The sequence below is a fragment of the Aspergillus welwitschiae genome (genome assembly GCF_003344945.1).
Source record: "Aspergillus welwitschiae strain CBS 139.54b unplaced genomic scaffold BDQ94scaffold_40, whole genome shotgun sequence".
Classification (NCBI taxonomy): Eukaryota; Fungi; Ascomycota; class Eurotiomycetes; order Eurotiales; family Aspergillaceae; genus Aspergillus; species Aspergillus welwitschiae.
The window spans coordinates 35,273-52,101 of record NW_020798734.1 but is presented as its reverse complement, the minus strand read 5'-3'; the positions used below and the strand labels follow the sequence as shown (position 1 = coordinate 52,101).

Below are 16,829 nucleotides of genomic sequence, written 5' to 3'. Positions count from 1 at the left end.
TCCCCTACTCATTAACCAACCCCCAATCTTCCTTCACCAAATCCGCCGCCTTCTCAGCAACAGCATACACCACCGCCGCCAACGACGGACTCACCATCATAGGCACAACACTCGCATCAACAACCCTCAAACCCTTGACCCTCTTCACCCTCAACCTCTCATCCACCACCATCCCCAAAGCACACGTTCCAACCAAATGCTGAAATGGAACCGCATTCTCCCTCACAAAATCCTTCGCTTGATCCCTGACACCAACATCCACCCCCGGATCCGGTCTCACCCTCCTCGCAACTTTATCCCCAATCAACCCCGACCGAAACACCCTATCAGCAAACTTAACCCCCGCAGCAAGCACATCCACATCAGCCGGATGAGCCAACAGCCCCGGACTAATATCTGGAGCTTGCTTCAGATCATCCGATACAACGTGCACCCGGCCCCGAGACACAGGATGCATCTGGCTCGTCGTGATAGAGTAGCAGTCATTAAACCCAGACGGCGGACCGGGCATGACTGCGCCGAGGTTATCAACCGCGCGGGCCGTATCGAAGTTCTCGGGCGCGCACATGTACTGAATACAGGGACAGGTAGGGTCCTGGATACGTGCTGCGATGATCTTCCGTTGTTTATTCTGGAGGACAGTGTCCTGTTTCGTGGACGCGTTCTTGGGATCGAGGAAACAGGCGACAGTTTTCTCGAGGTCCTCTTTCTCAACCTGTGTCGCGTAGGGTGTGTAGCCCGTTATACTTAACGGTCCGGACAATACACCGGTGTGTTCCTCTTCATATAGTTTCTGGTGTTCCGCGAAGACAGCATGATAACGGAGTAGCGAGTCGACAGAGGTATAACCCGGTGCTAGTTCATACACGACGGAGCACAGCGCCTGCTCTTGGAGATTATTTCCCACGTCCATGTTCGGAACGATGCAGGGGATGCCGATCCGGCCTAGGACATTCGGGTCGCCTATCCCTGATAACTCTAGGAGCTGTGGACTCTGTACTGTGCCTGCGCTGAGGATGACTTCCTTGCGTGGACGCACGGTATACGACGTCCCCTGATGCAGGAATTCCACGCCCGTCGCCTGACGTTCGCTGTGCTCGTTCGTCCCGAGCGTGACCTTGCATACGAGCGCGTCTGTCAGGACCCGTAAATTCGAACGACCGGCGTTCGGAGCTAGGTATCCGCTCGCAGCGTAGCTGCGTACTGGTTTGCCGGTGCGATCGATCGTGAACAGCGTGCGATAGAACCCCAGGTGGTTTCCCGCATATGGATTCTCTGGTCGCGATAATCCCGAGACAGTGTCAAGAGCAGGTATGAGAACCTTCTCAAACGGCGGGTGCCAAGTCCCAAACGAATGGTGAATCGGTCCATCAGTCCCATGTAGACCAGGTTCTAGCGGACAGATATTTGTATCCCGGGACATAATATTCGGCTGATCCACCTCTAACCTCTCATGCTTCTTGATATACGGCAGTAAATCAGACCACTCCCACCCTTTTACTCCCGTGGCCTTGCCCCAGTCGTTTATCTCTTCCTCCGTGGGTCGCCCGGACATCATGAAGTTGAAGCCACTGGAACCACCGAGCATTTTGCCGCGATGGGTGGCGTAGGTTTTGTTGTTTGCGCCGCTCTACATTTTGCTGATTGTGAGCTTGGATATTATCTCATGTCTGATAGTGGATAGGACATACCTGTGGTGAAGTCTGGAAGCACCAGTCGTACTCTGGATCTTTCAGGGCCATGGCCATTCCGGTAGGTGTGTCCACCTTCGGATCACCTAGTCGCGAGAGCCCGGCTTCGATGACTCCAACGCGAATGTTGGGATCTTCGGATAGACGAGCAGCGAGGACAAGGCCTGCGGTGCCTCCGCCGACGATGATGAAGTCGAAGGTGTCGTGGATGAAGTCCGTTACTGGGGTTGGATCCATTGTGATGCTTGTGAGATGGGTGGATTATCTGAGGGTTGGGTGCATCTTGACATGAAGGATGATGGCTTCTATCATGGGTGCAATGCAGTATATGGAAGTGACTCCTGGACAAAATGACTGCAGGGAGCAAGCTTCATATACCCCGGAACTTAGTGATCTGGGTCCATGACTTCAGCGGCGCCGGTGTAGAGTATAAACAACTACTTGCCCCTCCATGCTACCGGGCATATACACTCTACGTAAGAGAGAAAAAGACATACTCGGGTTGTACCGTGTCGATGCTACTTGTTCTAGCCAGGCTGTTGTGCAGTACATAAGCTGACGTTATGTTAGACTCCTATAGAGGATTTGAGTAGGTGAAAGAACAGTGGGTCACCCGCTGCTTGAGAATGTGTTAAATATCCAGGGATTCCCTCCAGGGTTGCTGGGAGATCTCGATCTAGAGCGTGGAGCATAGTTGTCCAAGATCAGGGGCAAAAAAAACGAGAATGTCTCCATCACCCCGTGTGAAATGGAAAGTGGGACTGCTGCGGGTAGCGACCAAAAAAAGACAAAAAGAACAGCTGGAGCTGCGGGGAATCGAACCCCGGACCTCTCCCATGCTAAGGGAATATTATACCACTAAACCACAGCCCCTTTGCTGTTGAAGACTTGCTTATTATTTTACTTTATAAGGCAACACTAAAGCACATGCTCATCCCGAGGCCGCACATGGCGCTCGGTCTCAGTCACATGCTAATGACCCCAAGCGATATTTCTCGGGGAATAGTCGGGGAGACGGACATTCAGCCTATTATGGCTATCGCAGTCCCCAGTGACGATAAAGAGAGAATTAGGCGATTGTGAACGCATGCGTCGTACTACCCGAACATTATTCTTTCAGCCTGAAGCAGGGCTTCATCAGGTAGCATCAGACCCCAGCTAGTGCAGTAAAATAGTGCTGAATATTATTTCTAGGAAAGGGAATACTATGTAACTTTTGATATACGCAGCCTAGTGCCAAATTAAACAGCAAAATCCCGAAGAGAGAATTAAAAACGATACCGAAAGCACGCTCATTCGCCTAACCCTTGTGCTTTCCCACCCGCTTCCCTCTTTCACTACCTGACACATCTTCCGCTCTCATCCTCACGAGATCTCAATAACAGGACCCGTGTAGACATGACGAGCCCTCACCACATAATAGATAATAGCCAGAATGACGACTCCCATCGTACCCACCACACTGTAGTTCATCGTCGTTACCGACACCGGCAACTCGGTGGGCCAGTAACTGAAGAAGATGACGATAACGATGTAGATCACCGCATAAGTGTTGATGAGAATACCCCAGATGCCCGGGACGTGGAACGGACCCCACATGAGCTTGGCGCCGGGGACATTGACGACGGTGTCGTCGCTGGCGTTGTAGTTGTTGATGGCGCCGGTGCAGCGACGCCAGAGAAGAAGAACCGCCACGATCAGATAGGAGGAGTACAGACCCGAGACAGCCATGGAGACGACGTCGTTGAGGGCGACGGCGGAGCCGATGTTAATCAGACCGAGCAGGCAGCAAACGGTCATGGTGAGGAGGATGGAGTAAGTGGGGAGGAAGGTACGATTGGAGACCTGTGTTGATATTAGCGATGTCCTCTGTAGTATGGGGTAAGAGATAGGCGGGACATACGTGGCTCCAGACTCGCCAGCCAGGGACACCACGGTCGCGAGCAAACGACCAGAACTGGCGGGAGGTGGCTGTCAACATGGCCAGGGCGGCGCAGATACCGACGATGACGAGGATGGAGGACAAGCCCAGTCCACCTGCGACCGAACCGGTTGCTTGCTGGAAGATCTCCATGAAAGGGTAGCCTGTGGGAGACTCCAGGGCCGCATCAACACTGCCCATGCAGAAGAGAGTGGCGATCAGCATGGTGAAGCCCAAGGTGCCGTTGATTGCAACACTGAGAAGAATGGCACGGGGAATGACGACCGTGGCATGATTCACTTCTTCGGCCATCTATACGAGTTAGACACTGTCTTTTCTGCTGATGATGGCAACTTACATGCACGGCAGCATCACCGCCCGCAAAGGCAAACACACAACCGGTCATACCGACGAAAAAGGACAGACCGTCGGTGTAGAGGTGTCCGCCATTGGTAAAGTCCTTGAAGACCTCCTCGGTCGACTTGTGGTCGGACATATAAGTCATGGGGATGAGCACACCAAAGTATCCCAGAATGTGGATCATGAGGATGAGGGTTTCCAGGCGAGGCAGGAACTTTCCTCCGATAATATTCACAATGAGGGCCACGACCACAACCGCCCACATTAGAAGGGTACCCTGGTAGGGCTCAGAGTTGAAGGTGTTCCGGCCCAAGATAATGGCACCCAGGATCTCAGTGCCAGCCATGTAGGACGACGATGCGAAGGCGGCCTGCCATCCGATCACGGTCAACCATCCTGCAGTGATGATCAGTACATTACACGGTCGCTGTAACAGGGGAACGGAAGAGCGCACCTGTGATGTAACTTAGGAACTTCATATGCTTATAAGGCGCAAGCATGGCACACCAGTGATATTGGCCTCCGGAAGTCGGCGCCCTTGGCAGGTCAGTTTACCACCAGGGAATGGATCTTTTGATTTCCACTTACATGGACGCCATTTCGGACAACAGCACGAAACAGCAGGCCGTTCCCGTCCATGCAAAAATAAAAGAGTATACCGCACCAGCAGATCCACCACTATTTGTTCAGTCAGCTACACCCATGGTGCGATCAAGGGCTGTACATGGAATAACCGACTTTTCGAGGGGAATGGTGAACGTCCTAGTCTCTGTCAGCTGCAATATTCTGGACTCTCATAATTTTAGATGGCCTTACGATAGAATACCCTCCCATGTGCCGAGAATGGTACAACTGAGACCGATAATCGAGAGGATACCAAAGTTCCGCTGCAAGAGCACAAGAAAAACATCAATTTCCCTAAGCCCACAGCATAATATTGAATGGCTGGGGACATACCTTCAGGACAGGCTTCTTGCCCAAACGTGCAAGAGCCAAGTTATCACGCGCATCTTCCGAGTCGGTACCGTTTACCTCTCGGTTGGCCGAGCTGGCTCGGTTCTTCAATTCGTAGGACGCCATGATGAAAACTCAATTGCAGAGACCACGACCGGCGTGAGGGCGGAGAGTTGCAGACGCAGCGCGGCGTCCAGGGAGCGACCGTTTAATATAACAGACAACTGGCCACCTAGTCCACTGCAACGTCAAGAACCGAGATGCAGCAGAAATTAAGGCCGTTAGTCGAGATGCAGCATTCCAACGCCACTACCGTGTCTAGTGTCGTTGCTTAGCATGTGCACTGGGGCGTCCATACACGCACGGAGGGCGCCGGGTTCACCAGCCGGAGCCCGATGGTTATATGCGTCCAGGGGTAACCAACAATGACCCTGAACAATAACAGAAGCTGAACGCTGCACGCGGTAAGCTTTCTGGAGGCGGGTCAGGCCAGGCCCGATAGGGGAGATGTAACCACTAACCACCTCTACTATACTAGTATGTACCTTGTGGGTAGTAGGGTCAGTGAGTGGCAAGTGGAGGCCATCGGGACCACCCCCGGTCTACTAATCTAACGGGGTGCTGCTAATCTAGCGTTGGAAGCTAGACTAGAGAACGGATGGATGGCAGGCCCCAGTCCCCGCCCGGCGCAGACACCTTGCATGGGCCGGACTTTGCTAATTGAGCCAGAATCAATCGTGACTGGCATTTGTGACTGGTGGGCCTGCCTCGGACTCAGCTATCATTTCTTCCGGCGGGACTCGCCTCTGCGACCGCATGATATCCTAGTTCTATCGAGCCAGGCCGGCCAGCATTCCAATTGCCCTCCCTCCTTTCTCCCCTAAGTCCCATGCTTACATGCTTATGGGCATGAATGCCAGTTTGATATGATCGTATTTAGAAGCAGCCAGCACATCAAAGAAGATCTCTGTGAGCACCTGCATAGTTCATTTGTCTGGCCGCGTGTGTTGGATCGATCCAAGGATCTAGTGCTGATGTGGTACCGCGAATCGCTTGAGCGGGAAACACGACAAAGAAGGCAGGCGGATAAGAGAAATTAGGCTCACCTAGATGGAGTGGAAGACGGGACCGTGGTCGGCGCGAAGACTAATAACAGACATTAATATCGAGAATATCTGGAGGGGGACAATTAATCCGCCGGTCGAAGGTCGGGCCAAGATACGAAGAAAAACTGGCCAGCCCAGAGTAAATTAAACCCGACCAGGGTTGTCCCCCGCCGTCGTCTCACCGTCGGCTTCCATGCAATCAACCACCATCCTGGTCAGACTTTCTCTCGAGTAGCCAAAGTCTATTGGCATTACTCCAATTGATGACGGCCGCTCGGTTGACAAATGAACGCACCAGGATCCTGATCCCAGCTGGCCATGCGATTTCCCATCCTTCCTCAGGAGGAGGGGGCGTTTTCCAAGAACCCTCTCTGTCCACACCAGAATGACTGCCCGGCTACCTCCCTTTCCCTGGTGCTTCCGGGCGATAATCTACCTCAGTCAAAGGCCCTGCATCGATCGATTTCTCGGCACCGGTACTCCGTATTATTATTTACTCTAGATCGTGCCCGGTCTCGCAAGACCCAACCCAGCGCCGTCAGCCGACTCTTATTATCTCCAGCAATCCAGATCACTGGCGTGACATGATTCCCGCCGAGAATCAGCGTCAGCACTCTGATTGCCCTTCATGGGACGGTTCACTGGAGACACCAAAGATCCGGCCGTCAATGTATCGACATGGTTCCTGCTCGTGACTGCGTCGCTGAGCGTCATCTTTCGACTGGGGACCAAGTACGGCTCGTTCCGCACGCTCACAAACGATGACTATCTCATAGTTGTATCGCTGGTATGTCGATCTTCCGCCTAGACCCTCACAAAGCTCCAGCAGGCTAACTACTTGCTCTGGATGGGGCGCCACAGATCTTCTGTATCGGCCAATCCATCGCTGTATCGATGGCTGTCGCAAACGGATATGGATACCACTTCTCCACGCTCACCCCGGAGCGCTTCGACAACATGATGAAGGTATGAGCTACACCTGCACCAGTATGAAATATGCCTTTCCGCAGTCGCCTCAACCCCCCGGGATCCTCACTGAAGAACAATCGGTATCAATTCAGTCGCAATACGCCGCCGCTCTCCTTTACATCCCTAGTCTCTATTTCTCGAAGATATCCCTTTCATGTTTCATCCGCAACCTGACGCCGACAGCCAAAGATCATCGCGTCGCCAACGTGGTGCAAATATCGGTGACCGTTATGGCCGTGATATGTCTACTGGGAACCGCCTTTCAATGCAGCGTACCGAGGACCTGGAATTACTACACGGGGAAATGCATGAACCTGGTATTATCTCCCACCACCCGCAAGTATACACCAACAAGAGGGCGACAACACTAACCAGCCCAACAGATAGCATGGCACTACTTTACGGGAATCATGAACATTGTGACCGACACCATGATCACCTCGCAGGCGCTCTACTTGATCGCGCGCATCCAAACGTCCTGGAAACGCAAGTTCGTGTTCGCAAGTATCTTTTTATCTCGAGTCCTGTCAGTCCAATCCCCCATTACCCAAATGTATCACCCACTAACCAAACCAATCCTCCGAACAGAGTTATCCTCATCAGCATCGTGGAACTCATCCTAGTCTCTCAAAACGACGCAACCCATGACCCCTCCTTCTCCACCTGGGGGGTAACCATCAGCGTGGAAACGATCCAATGTCTCAGCATCGTGACAGCCTGCTGGGCGCAACTGAAACCATTCCTAAACATGCTCAAATCGAACGGCCTCCGGATCCAAGGCGTGGACTACCGATCGACGAACAACAGATCAAAATGGTCGACGACACGGTCGGCGAATCGCACAGAGAGCAAGTATACACGCAGTGGAGAGCACGAGCTGGTGGGAATGGGGGCTGGACAGGGGAACATTACGACGGTATCGGCAGCGAGGTTGTCGGATGATGATAGTCAGTCCAGTCAGGCGGGGATTATTCGGGAGGTGAGGACGTGGGTGGTTAGTGAGGAGGTGGAGACATGATTATACCCTTGTTTTGTCCGATTTTCTTTTCTTTTTAGTTTTCTAATAACTGAACATTCGTATATTCTCTCTTCTATCTTAATGGTGGATGAATGAGATGCAATAATACTGGATTTTCTCCGTGGATTTGGTTGTGGACTTCATGTACATTATTTACCCTCAAGCTGTTTTACTCTGTAACTAGCTCATGTGATGAACTATTGGCTCGTCGTACATGAGACATCACCTTATCTAAGTCTTATGCAGTGCAAGAGAGACAAGCAACAGCAACAAGCACAAGCAGTGTAAGTGTACCCGTAAGCACGGAAGAACCGAAAGCCAAGCACCGCCGCGACACCGGAAGTTCCACCATGAATGGAATAGGGGCTGGCTCGCAATCTAATCTAACCACCACACTAAGTCCCCAAGTAACTTATCTAGTATCACAACGGAATGGTCTACTCTAAACTAAGTAAGTAAGCAAACTAGACCCCAATGGTCTCGACTCGGGTAAAATAAAAGTCACTAAATACCTCAAGACATTGGAATTGTTTCATTCGCGATCCCTCCGCTACTAGTTACAAAGTAGACTATCCTAACTCCCTCTACAATAAACTAACCAACTCTCTAGTCTCCGACACTGACGTGGCTTGCATGTGGCCCGTCCTTCTAGACTTCTCATCTCCACCCAACAATAATCACGACAAAGTAACTACGGAGTAGTCAATTTGGCTAAGTTAGTCAACACTAACCAAAGTAACTATTCCCGATCTAGTCGAGTCGGAACCGATCCAATCATCAATCCATCCAATCAATACATTGGCAAATGAGAGCCGTCAATTGAGTGCGTCCGAGCTCGGTTGAAACGGATCAGACCAGAACGAGCTGAGACAAAAGCCTTTGTGCTCCAGTATGCAAGTCATTAATTATTATTGCAATTATGAGAGGCAGGGATCTGAACGACGGATTTATTGTTGTATGTACGGAGTACTCCGCACTGCTCTCCAGGACAAGAGTAAGGTGTTCTGACTGCTGCAGATCTTTAACTCTTGTCAGTCTGTCACCCGCACCCGGGCCTATGTCCGAAATCGGTGGCGTGCATGTGCCCTTCTCCTCCCCTCGTGTGACTGACACTGAAACTGCTGAGGCAACCGCCCACCTGCTGCATAGTTGTCACAGTTGTCACAGTTGTCACGGCCTTTTCTATCGATTCGGATCCTTCATAGACAGGGCGGCCGACTCTGGTCCTACTCCCTTCTCACTGCCTCTATCACGCTCATTGTAGCTCAGTTAAGAGTGCGCCTCTCACCTGTCAATTATGATAACTGGTGATGATTGTTACACAGTAATAGGTCCGAGACAGACTAGATAGCGTAGAGACTAATAAGCACAGAAAATGAGGGCAAAATCTACATTCATCCTACCAACCTCAACCCATGGCAGAAAATGATAGCTATTTTCTCTGCTAGCTTACCTGTTCCTTAGACACATAGGAGAGAAAGCGGCTGTGTGACACTGCAAAGCAAAGCAAGGTAAATACCTCCCGAGAGCGGAATGATTCCAGAAAATGGCATGCATCGCACGTTTGAAGCAAAAAGCCTCCTAAACTCTATTATGGTGGGATTGCAATGTCGGATTGCCGGTCTCTCACTGCCATGTTCAGAGCGCTACACGACGAACCCTCTCTGGAAACGACTCTGACGGCACGCCGCACAGAAATGGCCTCGTCAGAGATGCCGAGGTTAGAAGAAGATATGAATTCGTTGGGGGGATCGCGAGGGGATTTGGAAGAAAAAGCAATTCGTGACAACGCAGGACAGCCTTGGCTTTTTGCCTCCCCCTCTCGACTCCGCCTCTGGGCATCGTGCCCACTGGCACAATTTCATGATCACCGCAGGGAGAAAAGGAAGACCCTGGGAGCTGCTTGGCCAAGGAAGACTCCGCCCGCATGAGGCTGTGATTAGAGGCGGTGCAAGACAATAAAGAGGTTCACAAACAATTGCATTTGTGACTAGAGTCCGGGAGCTAAGGTATGCACATTGCAACTCCATAGGAGCTGTCGCTCGTCATGCTTGTCCACAGAATAGAACTATAGCACCAAGTCAGAGCTCTAGCCAAAAAGTAGACCCTTCTGTTGACCCACCTTGTTATCGGCGGCAGCTACTACTCCGTACTGAAGAACGAGATCTGGTATTGTGACGTAGAGGTGGCCCATCTCAAAAGGGTCTCCATCCCATTCCCCGCTGATGCCACCAGCCTGCGGGCGAGACTGGCCCGACCTCAGGACTTGGGTTGAGCTTACAAGTGGCGGCTCTTACAGTCAAGTGCCGCTTCCTGTTACATCGGCGAAGCTTTACCTCTTCATGGGCAACCCATCCTCTCCCTGACACCAGTCCTCATTCTCATTCGCAGGCTGGCCAGGGTCCCTCCCTCATGGGCTACAATTAGTCTGTGCCCAATCAAGCCTACCCAGGCACACTGGATGACTAACAGCGCCCTTCCACCGTCGTTTAACGTTGCTGTGAGGGAAAAGCCCCAAGAGACCGCTCAGACGTGGTGCAAAACGCTTTCTTGCCTCCTCCATCTCTCTCTTCGCGGTGGCATTTCTTCGCACAACCTCCATGCTTTTCTGCAGCTGGCAGCACTATCGCGACTGGTATCCAGGTCCGTAGCTCTTCCTGAAAGGCTCCCACACCCTGCTCCTTATCATCTGGAGCTGTCTGGCTGGGTACGTCATCAGAGGGAGCGAAGCGGAGCAGGCCGTCAAGACAACGGCCTTTCATTCAACATCGATAATGGAAAACTCTTTGGCTAGATCTATACCTGAAGGTCGTGAGTATCGGCTGCATCATGATAATCATATACAAGTTTCTCATGACTGACCACGGTTCCTGCTTCAGACAGCCTCGGTGACGTCGGTAAGCACTCACGAGCTCGCGGCCTGCTTCGGTCCGCGAAGCGCATACTCTCCCTTTTCCTCCCGCGAAAGATATTCGATCACCAACAAAGATCAGAAGATAAAGTGAAGATGAACAATCGGGAAACCGGCCGTGAGCTCGTCCCTGTGGGGCCCCAGGCCAGACAGCCTATGATCGGCCGTGAGTTCACGATGAACCGACGGCAACAGCTTCACGAGTCGAATCGAAACCATGATGGACGGGTACGTCGTCCCGTAATGGGCGACCAGAGAAACCCCCCGGACATCCCAACGTACGACAACCCCGATTCATACAGATTTATGATTTCCAGCCCGAGAACTGACGGTCGCAACTCCGATTCCGCATCATCAAGTAGCGGGATAAGCACAGCAGTGTCTCCAGGGCCATCCACCCTAGTCAGCACAGGCATTAGCACCGATCAAACAACCCCATCGGACCCACAAACCGAATTTAGACTACCAGGTGATTATGAAGATATCAGAGCAACGTCGCTGGACCGCATGTCCCAGGTGAACCTCTCCCCGGTTTCGACGAACAGCGAGTATAACGAGCCGGTGTTCATGATCGGCAGCGACCCTAAAGAGAAGGTCCCGACATTGATGGCCCTGGACACACAAGCATCAGCCAATTTAATGGATGTTGATTTACAGCGGGAGTTGAAGTTAGAGATCGAGCGTTGCGATCAGGAACTCGTCCCATTGCAGACCAAAACCGGCAAAGACAGAATCAAGCCGATCGGCATTGCAAAAGGCGTTGAATGGCACTTTGCACAACGCGAGAAGACCTTCACCAGTGACTTCCTGGTTGTGGATATGAAGAATTATAACATCATCCTGGGAAGAAAGGATATCAAGAGATTGAGAATCCTCAAATCCGGACCTGGCCTTGAACGGCGTACGATGATCCGGTCGTCTTCCTGTGCATGAATCTGAACAATTTCATGTTTGCACATGACGATACTCTAACCCATTGTCTATGAACACCAAGCTCATCCCGCCATTGGGAGGCAACACGCATTTCTTATACCTACTTTATGATTGATGGTGATACCAGTAAGGGCAGCTGCGGATATTGCATCACACCGGTACTTTTGGGCAGGTGCTGGCTGCCCAGCTTTGCACAGACACAGCAAAGGGTTTTGACCAGTTAATGACTCGCAATTTTAATACGACCGGATGTATTTGATTTATGATTAGCTACGTTGTACATGTCCCATTGAGGCGCATTGGAAGTGTGTTGATGATTTGTCTCTCGAACCTAGTTACCTTGGGCGGCGTTTTGTGGAAAGGGGTTTTTATCTTGACTGGTTGGGAGGGCATTGGACAAGGCAAGGGCATGTTTCAATAGTTGATTCGCGGGATATTTGTTGATTAACGATAGGACCACTGTGTGTTACATGCAGTGACACTTTTAATTCCCATGAATGTGGATATGGACATGTCATCGTCAACTACGTACTTAATGTAAATGGACTTTGTTTGCGGGTGTGTGTGTGGCACGTCAGTGCTGGCTATCTGCAGCCATTTCTCGTTTCCCTCCGGTCGCACATCCCCGCACCGCTATCGGCAACGATCCTTTCATGCAAAAGAAACTACTGGCGCCAATGATTGTGAGGGGCTGGCTTCGTCTAGTGACATGAATACCCAGCCGGATCCTGTTCATTTATGCCCAATCTGCACGACATGTCGAATAACCACCACCAGCTGCGCCTATACTATGGCAAGAGCTCCGCTGCTTGGTGGATAGAAAGGGCGAGGGAAGAAGGGGGGGAACTGTGTGCAGCCTCGCGTAACAAACAAAGGGCATGGGGAAGGAAGAAGAAAATAGGAGTGCATGCGATCTACGGAGTACGGATTGATGGTGGATGGAGCAGTCGCACATCCCACCTACGAGGGGTTGCGCGTGGATAGTCAGTCAGTCAGTCCGTCGAGTCTGCGGCTCTTGGGTAGTCCAGATAATGTCTGGTGTATATGAATGTGGCAGCGTTCTCTGTGTGAGGCCATCCACAGACAGCAGTTCGAAGCTTACGCTTCCTCTGGGGTGAACCGACAGAGCCGTAACAGCAAGCAAGTACACCCAACGCAAAGCCATGGTACGTTTGGTACCTTACACAGGGCTTCTGAACCCTCTTTTCCCTTCCTTATTATAGTTATACATTTATAGCCTAGGCGCGCTCACCAGTCATAATCACTCAGACAGGACCCAAGAGCATAGAAATTCGTTGCATCAGGCCAGAAGATGAAGACACCGTCTATCTAAAGGCTGCTTTCTCTGAGCAATTGGACGTCAATATTCTCACGCAGAGGGGTCTCCAAAGGCTGGAAGGAATTCTGCTGCAGCGCAATGAGATACCCAAAACGTTCTACGATTCCGATAGCGTTTCATACACAGTGCGCGATGTAGTCCGCCTAAGTATTGGGAAGAAAAGCGAAACCAAACTGTGGAGACAAGATTTCTACGTTTCCCTGAACGACGTTGAAGCGCGCTTGGATACCCAGTATGATGCGATTCTAGGGACTCAGTGCAGTGTCGGACGGTTCACGGATAAGAATGCCCTTCCAGTTGCTGTTACCCAGCTCGCATCGCAGAGTGCAAGTGAGTCTGTCTTGTTTTCTGTTTAGCCAACGAAGAAGTGATGCAAACTGAACACTGTTCTAGATGATAAGGCGGCCCAGGAGAAAAAGAAGCGGGAGAAAGAGGAAGCTTTGGCGAAGAAGAACCAGCAGTTGCGTGAACAGCAGAAAAAGCAGGCTTCTCAGGGTAAATAACAGAATGGGTTTGGATTGGCGACAAGGCGGAATTATGAAGCGCGTCGATTGCAAGACTCACTGTGCCGGGATTATCGCCAGGATTGCGAGGGATGACGCAAAGGCAGCGAATAGGCTACATTAGTATGCGGTTGAGCTGATGAATCTGTTGGATGTGAATAACTGCTCCTTGAAACTTGAGAACAACCTGTCACAAGTATGAGATCACCCTTACGCATAATGACTGTACTCCGTAGGTAGGGGGTAATGGGCGCTCCAACAGCGATAGTCTCTGGGCGCTAGGAGGGGAGCGGGGATTGACACGGACTTGATTTGTCCATTCGGGACGATCTGTCCTACTGTTGTGTAGGATCAAATCCTCCCACATCATCCCGCTGTAGGAAGACAAAACGAGACATATCAGGTGGCACCTGCAGAACTAGTCTTCTCTAGTTAACTCACCGAGGTGTGCCATTCGCTCGGCGGATGTTCAGGCCGTCAAGTGCCGGGCTGATGTCCCGCACAGTCAGCACTACTCACCGCTGGTAAAAGAAATTCTCGGAGGCTTCTCGGATTCAGTCAGGGAACTAGCAATCAGAAGAGTCGATCACGAGAGGTAGTTGGGATTAGTGAGAGTGTAACAAAGCAAAGACGAAAAGGCACCCACAAGGGCACTAAAAGCAAGCATACATCACTGCCTTGCCACGGGGGAGTGATGAAGGTGGCGCAAGGGAGTTTCCCGGGCTCCAGAGACTGTGAAGCCCTGTTCGAAGAGTCAAGCAGCCTTGAGCAGGGTAGGTTCTTATGTACTTTGGACAGAGTAAAATGTAACACTTGGGGCGTCTTAACGATCGGCTGAAGGCCACCATGCGGGAGTCTGGCCCCACGCTAAGCGTGTGCAGGGATAGCAATCCTTCAATTCTGTTCATGCAAATGAATAGAAGGCGAAGCCGCCAGGCATATTATGAAAATGATTGGTCAAGGCGGACGGTCAGCCTCTCAGAGATGTTCCTTGGTGGGCTGAGCTGCATCCGCGGAAGGCCTCCCAGTGCTTCCATTCCGTGTTCGAAACAGAACAGTAATACCCGAAGAGCCACTAATCGCTTGGGGCCTATCGTCACATAAGGTCAGGCGCCAGGGATAGATTGTGTTGTGCCTGTGCCACAAGCCAAACTTGTCTTTTGCTCCAGCCCTTCCCTGGCTTGACTGGAAGGTGGTGACCCCCGCCTTCAAGCGAGGCTCAGGGTTGATAACTCCCGCGCCGCCCGGGTATTGCAACCGCGACCGCCCATAATGGCTCCAGATACTTAGTCAACCTCTGTATATACTTGGGATTTCCTCAAGACTGATATCTCCATGCCTGGCAATTACCCATGTAAGTGCTGCTCTGTTAACCGTCGTCCTGCCCTGCAATCTCCGCAACACGCAACACCCGACAAGGAATTGACCGGCTTTTAGCCCCGAGACCGACGGCACCACGCGAGCGTGGCAAATGGAGGAAAAATGAGAAAAATCACAAAATGGCCATGAGCCATGGCCACCACCAAAGTGGAAATATAAAAAGCCATGTGTGTTCTGCGGCTTCATCTCAAACATACTTGGTGCTAAAGTGCGAAGTAGGCCCTTCGGATTGCGCTAAAGGGGACAAAACACTTGTTTCTCTTTCCCCTCTGGTCCACCCAAACGCACGGGCAACAGAAAGCGTCTCTACCTTCGCCTCAGGATTACTATCCGTCAGAAAAGCGTCCACTTTCGCCAGAGTATTGGGGTATAAAGGACTTTCAACGCTCTCAAATGCCTCTGGATGAGCCAGCTAAAAAGGAGGAGGTGTTGCATGAGACCCGCGAGGGCTTCCAGCACACCGAAGAGCGTGAGAGACTAACGGGAGTTCTGCAGACCGTGCTTGTCAGTAATCCACCAAACCGCGATAACCAGCAGGATGTTCTAAATTGTGATTTCATCTACGATATTCTCATATCCACTTTCGACAAGCCATTGAGACGACGCATGCTAGTGGACTTTGAAACAGAGGCTAATTTCATGGATCACGATGTCTTCCAGAGAATGAATGTCCGCATGGACCCATATGATGGCCCGCCAACCCAACCTACCACTCGGGGGGAATTGAGGCCCGTAGGTAAAGTGCAGGCAACATGGACTATCTGTGGCCACGAAAAGCCATATTGTGCCGAATTTTACGTTGTTCGAGGTACCAGTTTTGATATCATCCTTGGCACCACTTCATGCCGGGATATTGGTCTTTACCGTATGGATCCTATGGTTGCCAGACGACTCGGTAACCCGGAACAGACATAGCGACTACAATAATGTATTCATAGACAGGGTTTGTTTTATTTGCTGGCGTTTACTGTATGTACATGTTTTGGGATAAAAGACTGGCTCTATCTCATACAATATTTCGGAGAACACAGGGACGGGCTGATTGGAATAATATCAAACTGCTACCTGGCAGTGTTGCTACCTACGTATTTTAGAACTCAATAGTAGAGTATGTGCTGGCCAATCTGCAGAGCTGCCCTATGCACTGAACGGCTTGTCAAAATAAGACTGACTATCATGTGAATCACCCAGTCACAGAAGACCAAGTCATTCATGCGGGGTTCGTAAATGCAACTTCTACAACGCTTCTAGTGCGCAGGTTAAGATGCATGAATCACACCGTACTACAGGGACAAAACTCAAATGTTGTTTCGCTGGACCATATCAGGCTATCACTCTTATTTAGCCTTATTGAGACTGTCAGAGGGCAGCAAGTGTCATCAGCACAGCAGGAGGGAGGGGGGAAAGGCCTCACGTCATGTGCTATGCTCATCGGATAATGAATATATAACAACATGACCCTGCACCATACGAGCGCAAGGATAGCCCAGTGGGGGAGACAGAAAAGGCCTCGTATGTTTGGTGAAAAGCCTTGTCACAGAAGACGAATATTACCCGAGGAGATGGTGTTCATCTGTGTGTCTGCCTTCCCACTCACTCTGCATGGAACTAGTTTCTAGTCAGCTTCTCAGGCTTCTCAAAGATTACGGAATGAGGGGTACGATTCACAGCCACACGGAGCATGGGGGCTCGTACATGTACACCAGGCTGAGAAGGCCGAGGCCCTACAAGATGAACAGAATGT

At 51.2% G+C, this 16,829-nt stretch overlaps 5 protein-coding genes and 1 non-coding gene across 6 annotated transcripts; 3 read left to right on the top strand and 3 right to left on the bottom strand.

Moving 5' to 3' along the window:
* Window positions 1-4: 4 nt before the first annotated feature.
* BDQ94DRAFT_174216 (GMC family oxidoreductase) lies at window positions 5-1,928 on the bottom strand (the record flags this gene model as incomplete). Its single annotated transcript, XM_026772299.1, has 2 exons — window positions 5-1,630; window positions 1,692-1,928. The coding sequence occupies 2 exons, from the start codon at window positions 1,926-1,928 to the stop codon at window positions 5-7; spliced, it is 1,863 nt and encodes a 620-aa protein (XP_026621982.1).
* A 564-nt stretch (window positions 1,929-2,492) lies between these two features.
* BDQ94DRAFT_t222 lies at window positions 2,493-2,564 on the bottom strand. The gene has a single exon. It is a non-coding gene; the product is annotated as a tRNA-Ala (tRNA).
* A 303-nt stretch (window positions 2,565-2,867) lies between these two features.
* Window positions 2,868-5,052, bottom strand: BDQ94DRAFT_183039 (amino acid/polyamine transporter I; the record flags this gene model as incomplete). Its single annotated transcript, XM_026774304.1, has 8 exons — window positions 2,868-3,536; window positions 3,595-3,924; window positions 3,971-4,368; window positions 4,427-4,509; window positions 4,561-4,650; window positions 4,711-4,734; window positions 4,789-4,859; window positions 4,930-5,052. 8 exons carry the CDS (start codon window positions 5,050-5,052, stop codon window positions 3,057-3,059), a joined length of 1,599 nt encoding a protein of 532 aa, XP_026621981.1. The 3' UTR covers window positions 2,868-3,056.
* A 1,608-nt stretch (window positions 5,053-6,660) lies between these two features.
* Window positions 6,661-8,512, top strand: BDQ94DRAFT_162370 (uncharacterized protein; the record flags this gene model as incomplete). Its single annotated transcript, XM_026769531.1, has 5 exons — window positions 6,661-6,819; window positions 6,894-6,998; window positions 7,129-7,995; window positions 8,266-8,303; window positions 8,476-8,512. The coding sequence occupies 5 exons, from the start codon at window positions 6,661-6,663 to the stop codon at window positions 8,510-8,512; spliced, it is 1,206 nt and encodes a 401-aa protein (XP_026621980.1).
* Window positions 8,513-10,793: 2,281 nt separating this feature from the next.
* On the top strand, window positions 10,794-13,705 carry BDQ94DRAFT_174213 (retropepsin-like aspartic protease; the record flags this gene model as incomplete). Its single annotated transcript, XM_026772298.1, has 4 exons — window positions 10,794-10,830; window positions 10,899-11,831; window positions 13,137-13,532; window positions 13,596-13,705. 4 exons carry the CDS (start codon window positions 10,794-10,796, stop codon window positions 13,703-13,705), a joined length of 1,476 nt encoding a protein of 491 aa, XP_026621979.1.
* A 1,226-nt stretch (window positions 13,706-14,931) lies between these two features.
* On the top strand, window positions 14,932-16,166 carry BDQ94DRAFT_151135 (retropepsin-like aspartic protease). The gene is made up of 3 exons (XM_026767709.1): window positions 14,932-15,059; window positions 15,143-15,252; window positions 15,305-16,166. Exons 1-3 carry the CDS (start codon window positions 15,041-15,043, stop codon window positions 15,998-16,000), a joined length of 825 nt encoding a protein of 274 aa, XP_026621978.1. The 5' UTR covers window positions 14,932-15,040; the 3' UTR covers window positions 16,001-16,166.
* Window positions 16,167-16,829: the final 663 nt, after the last annotated feature.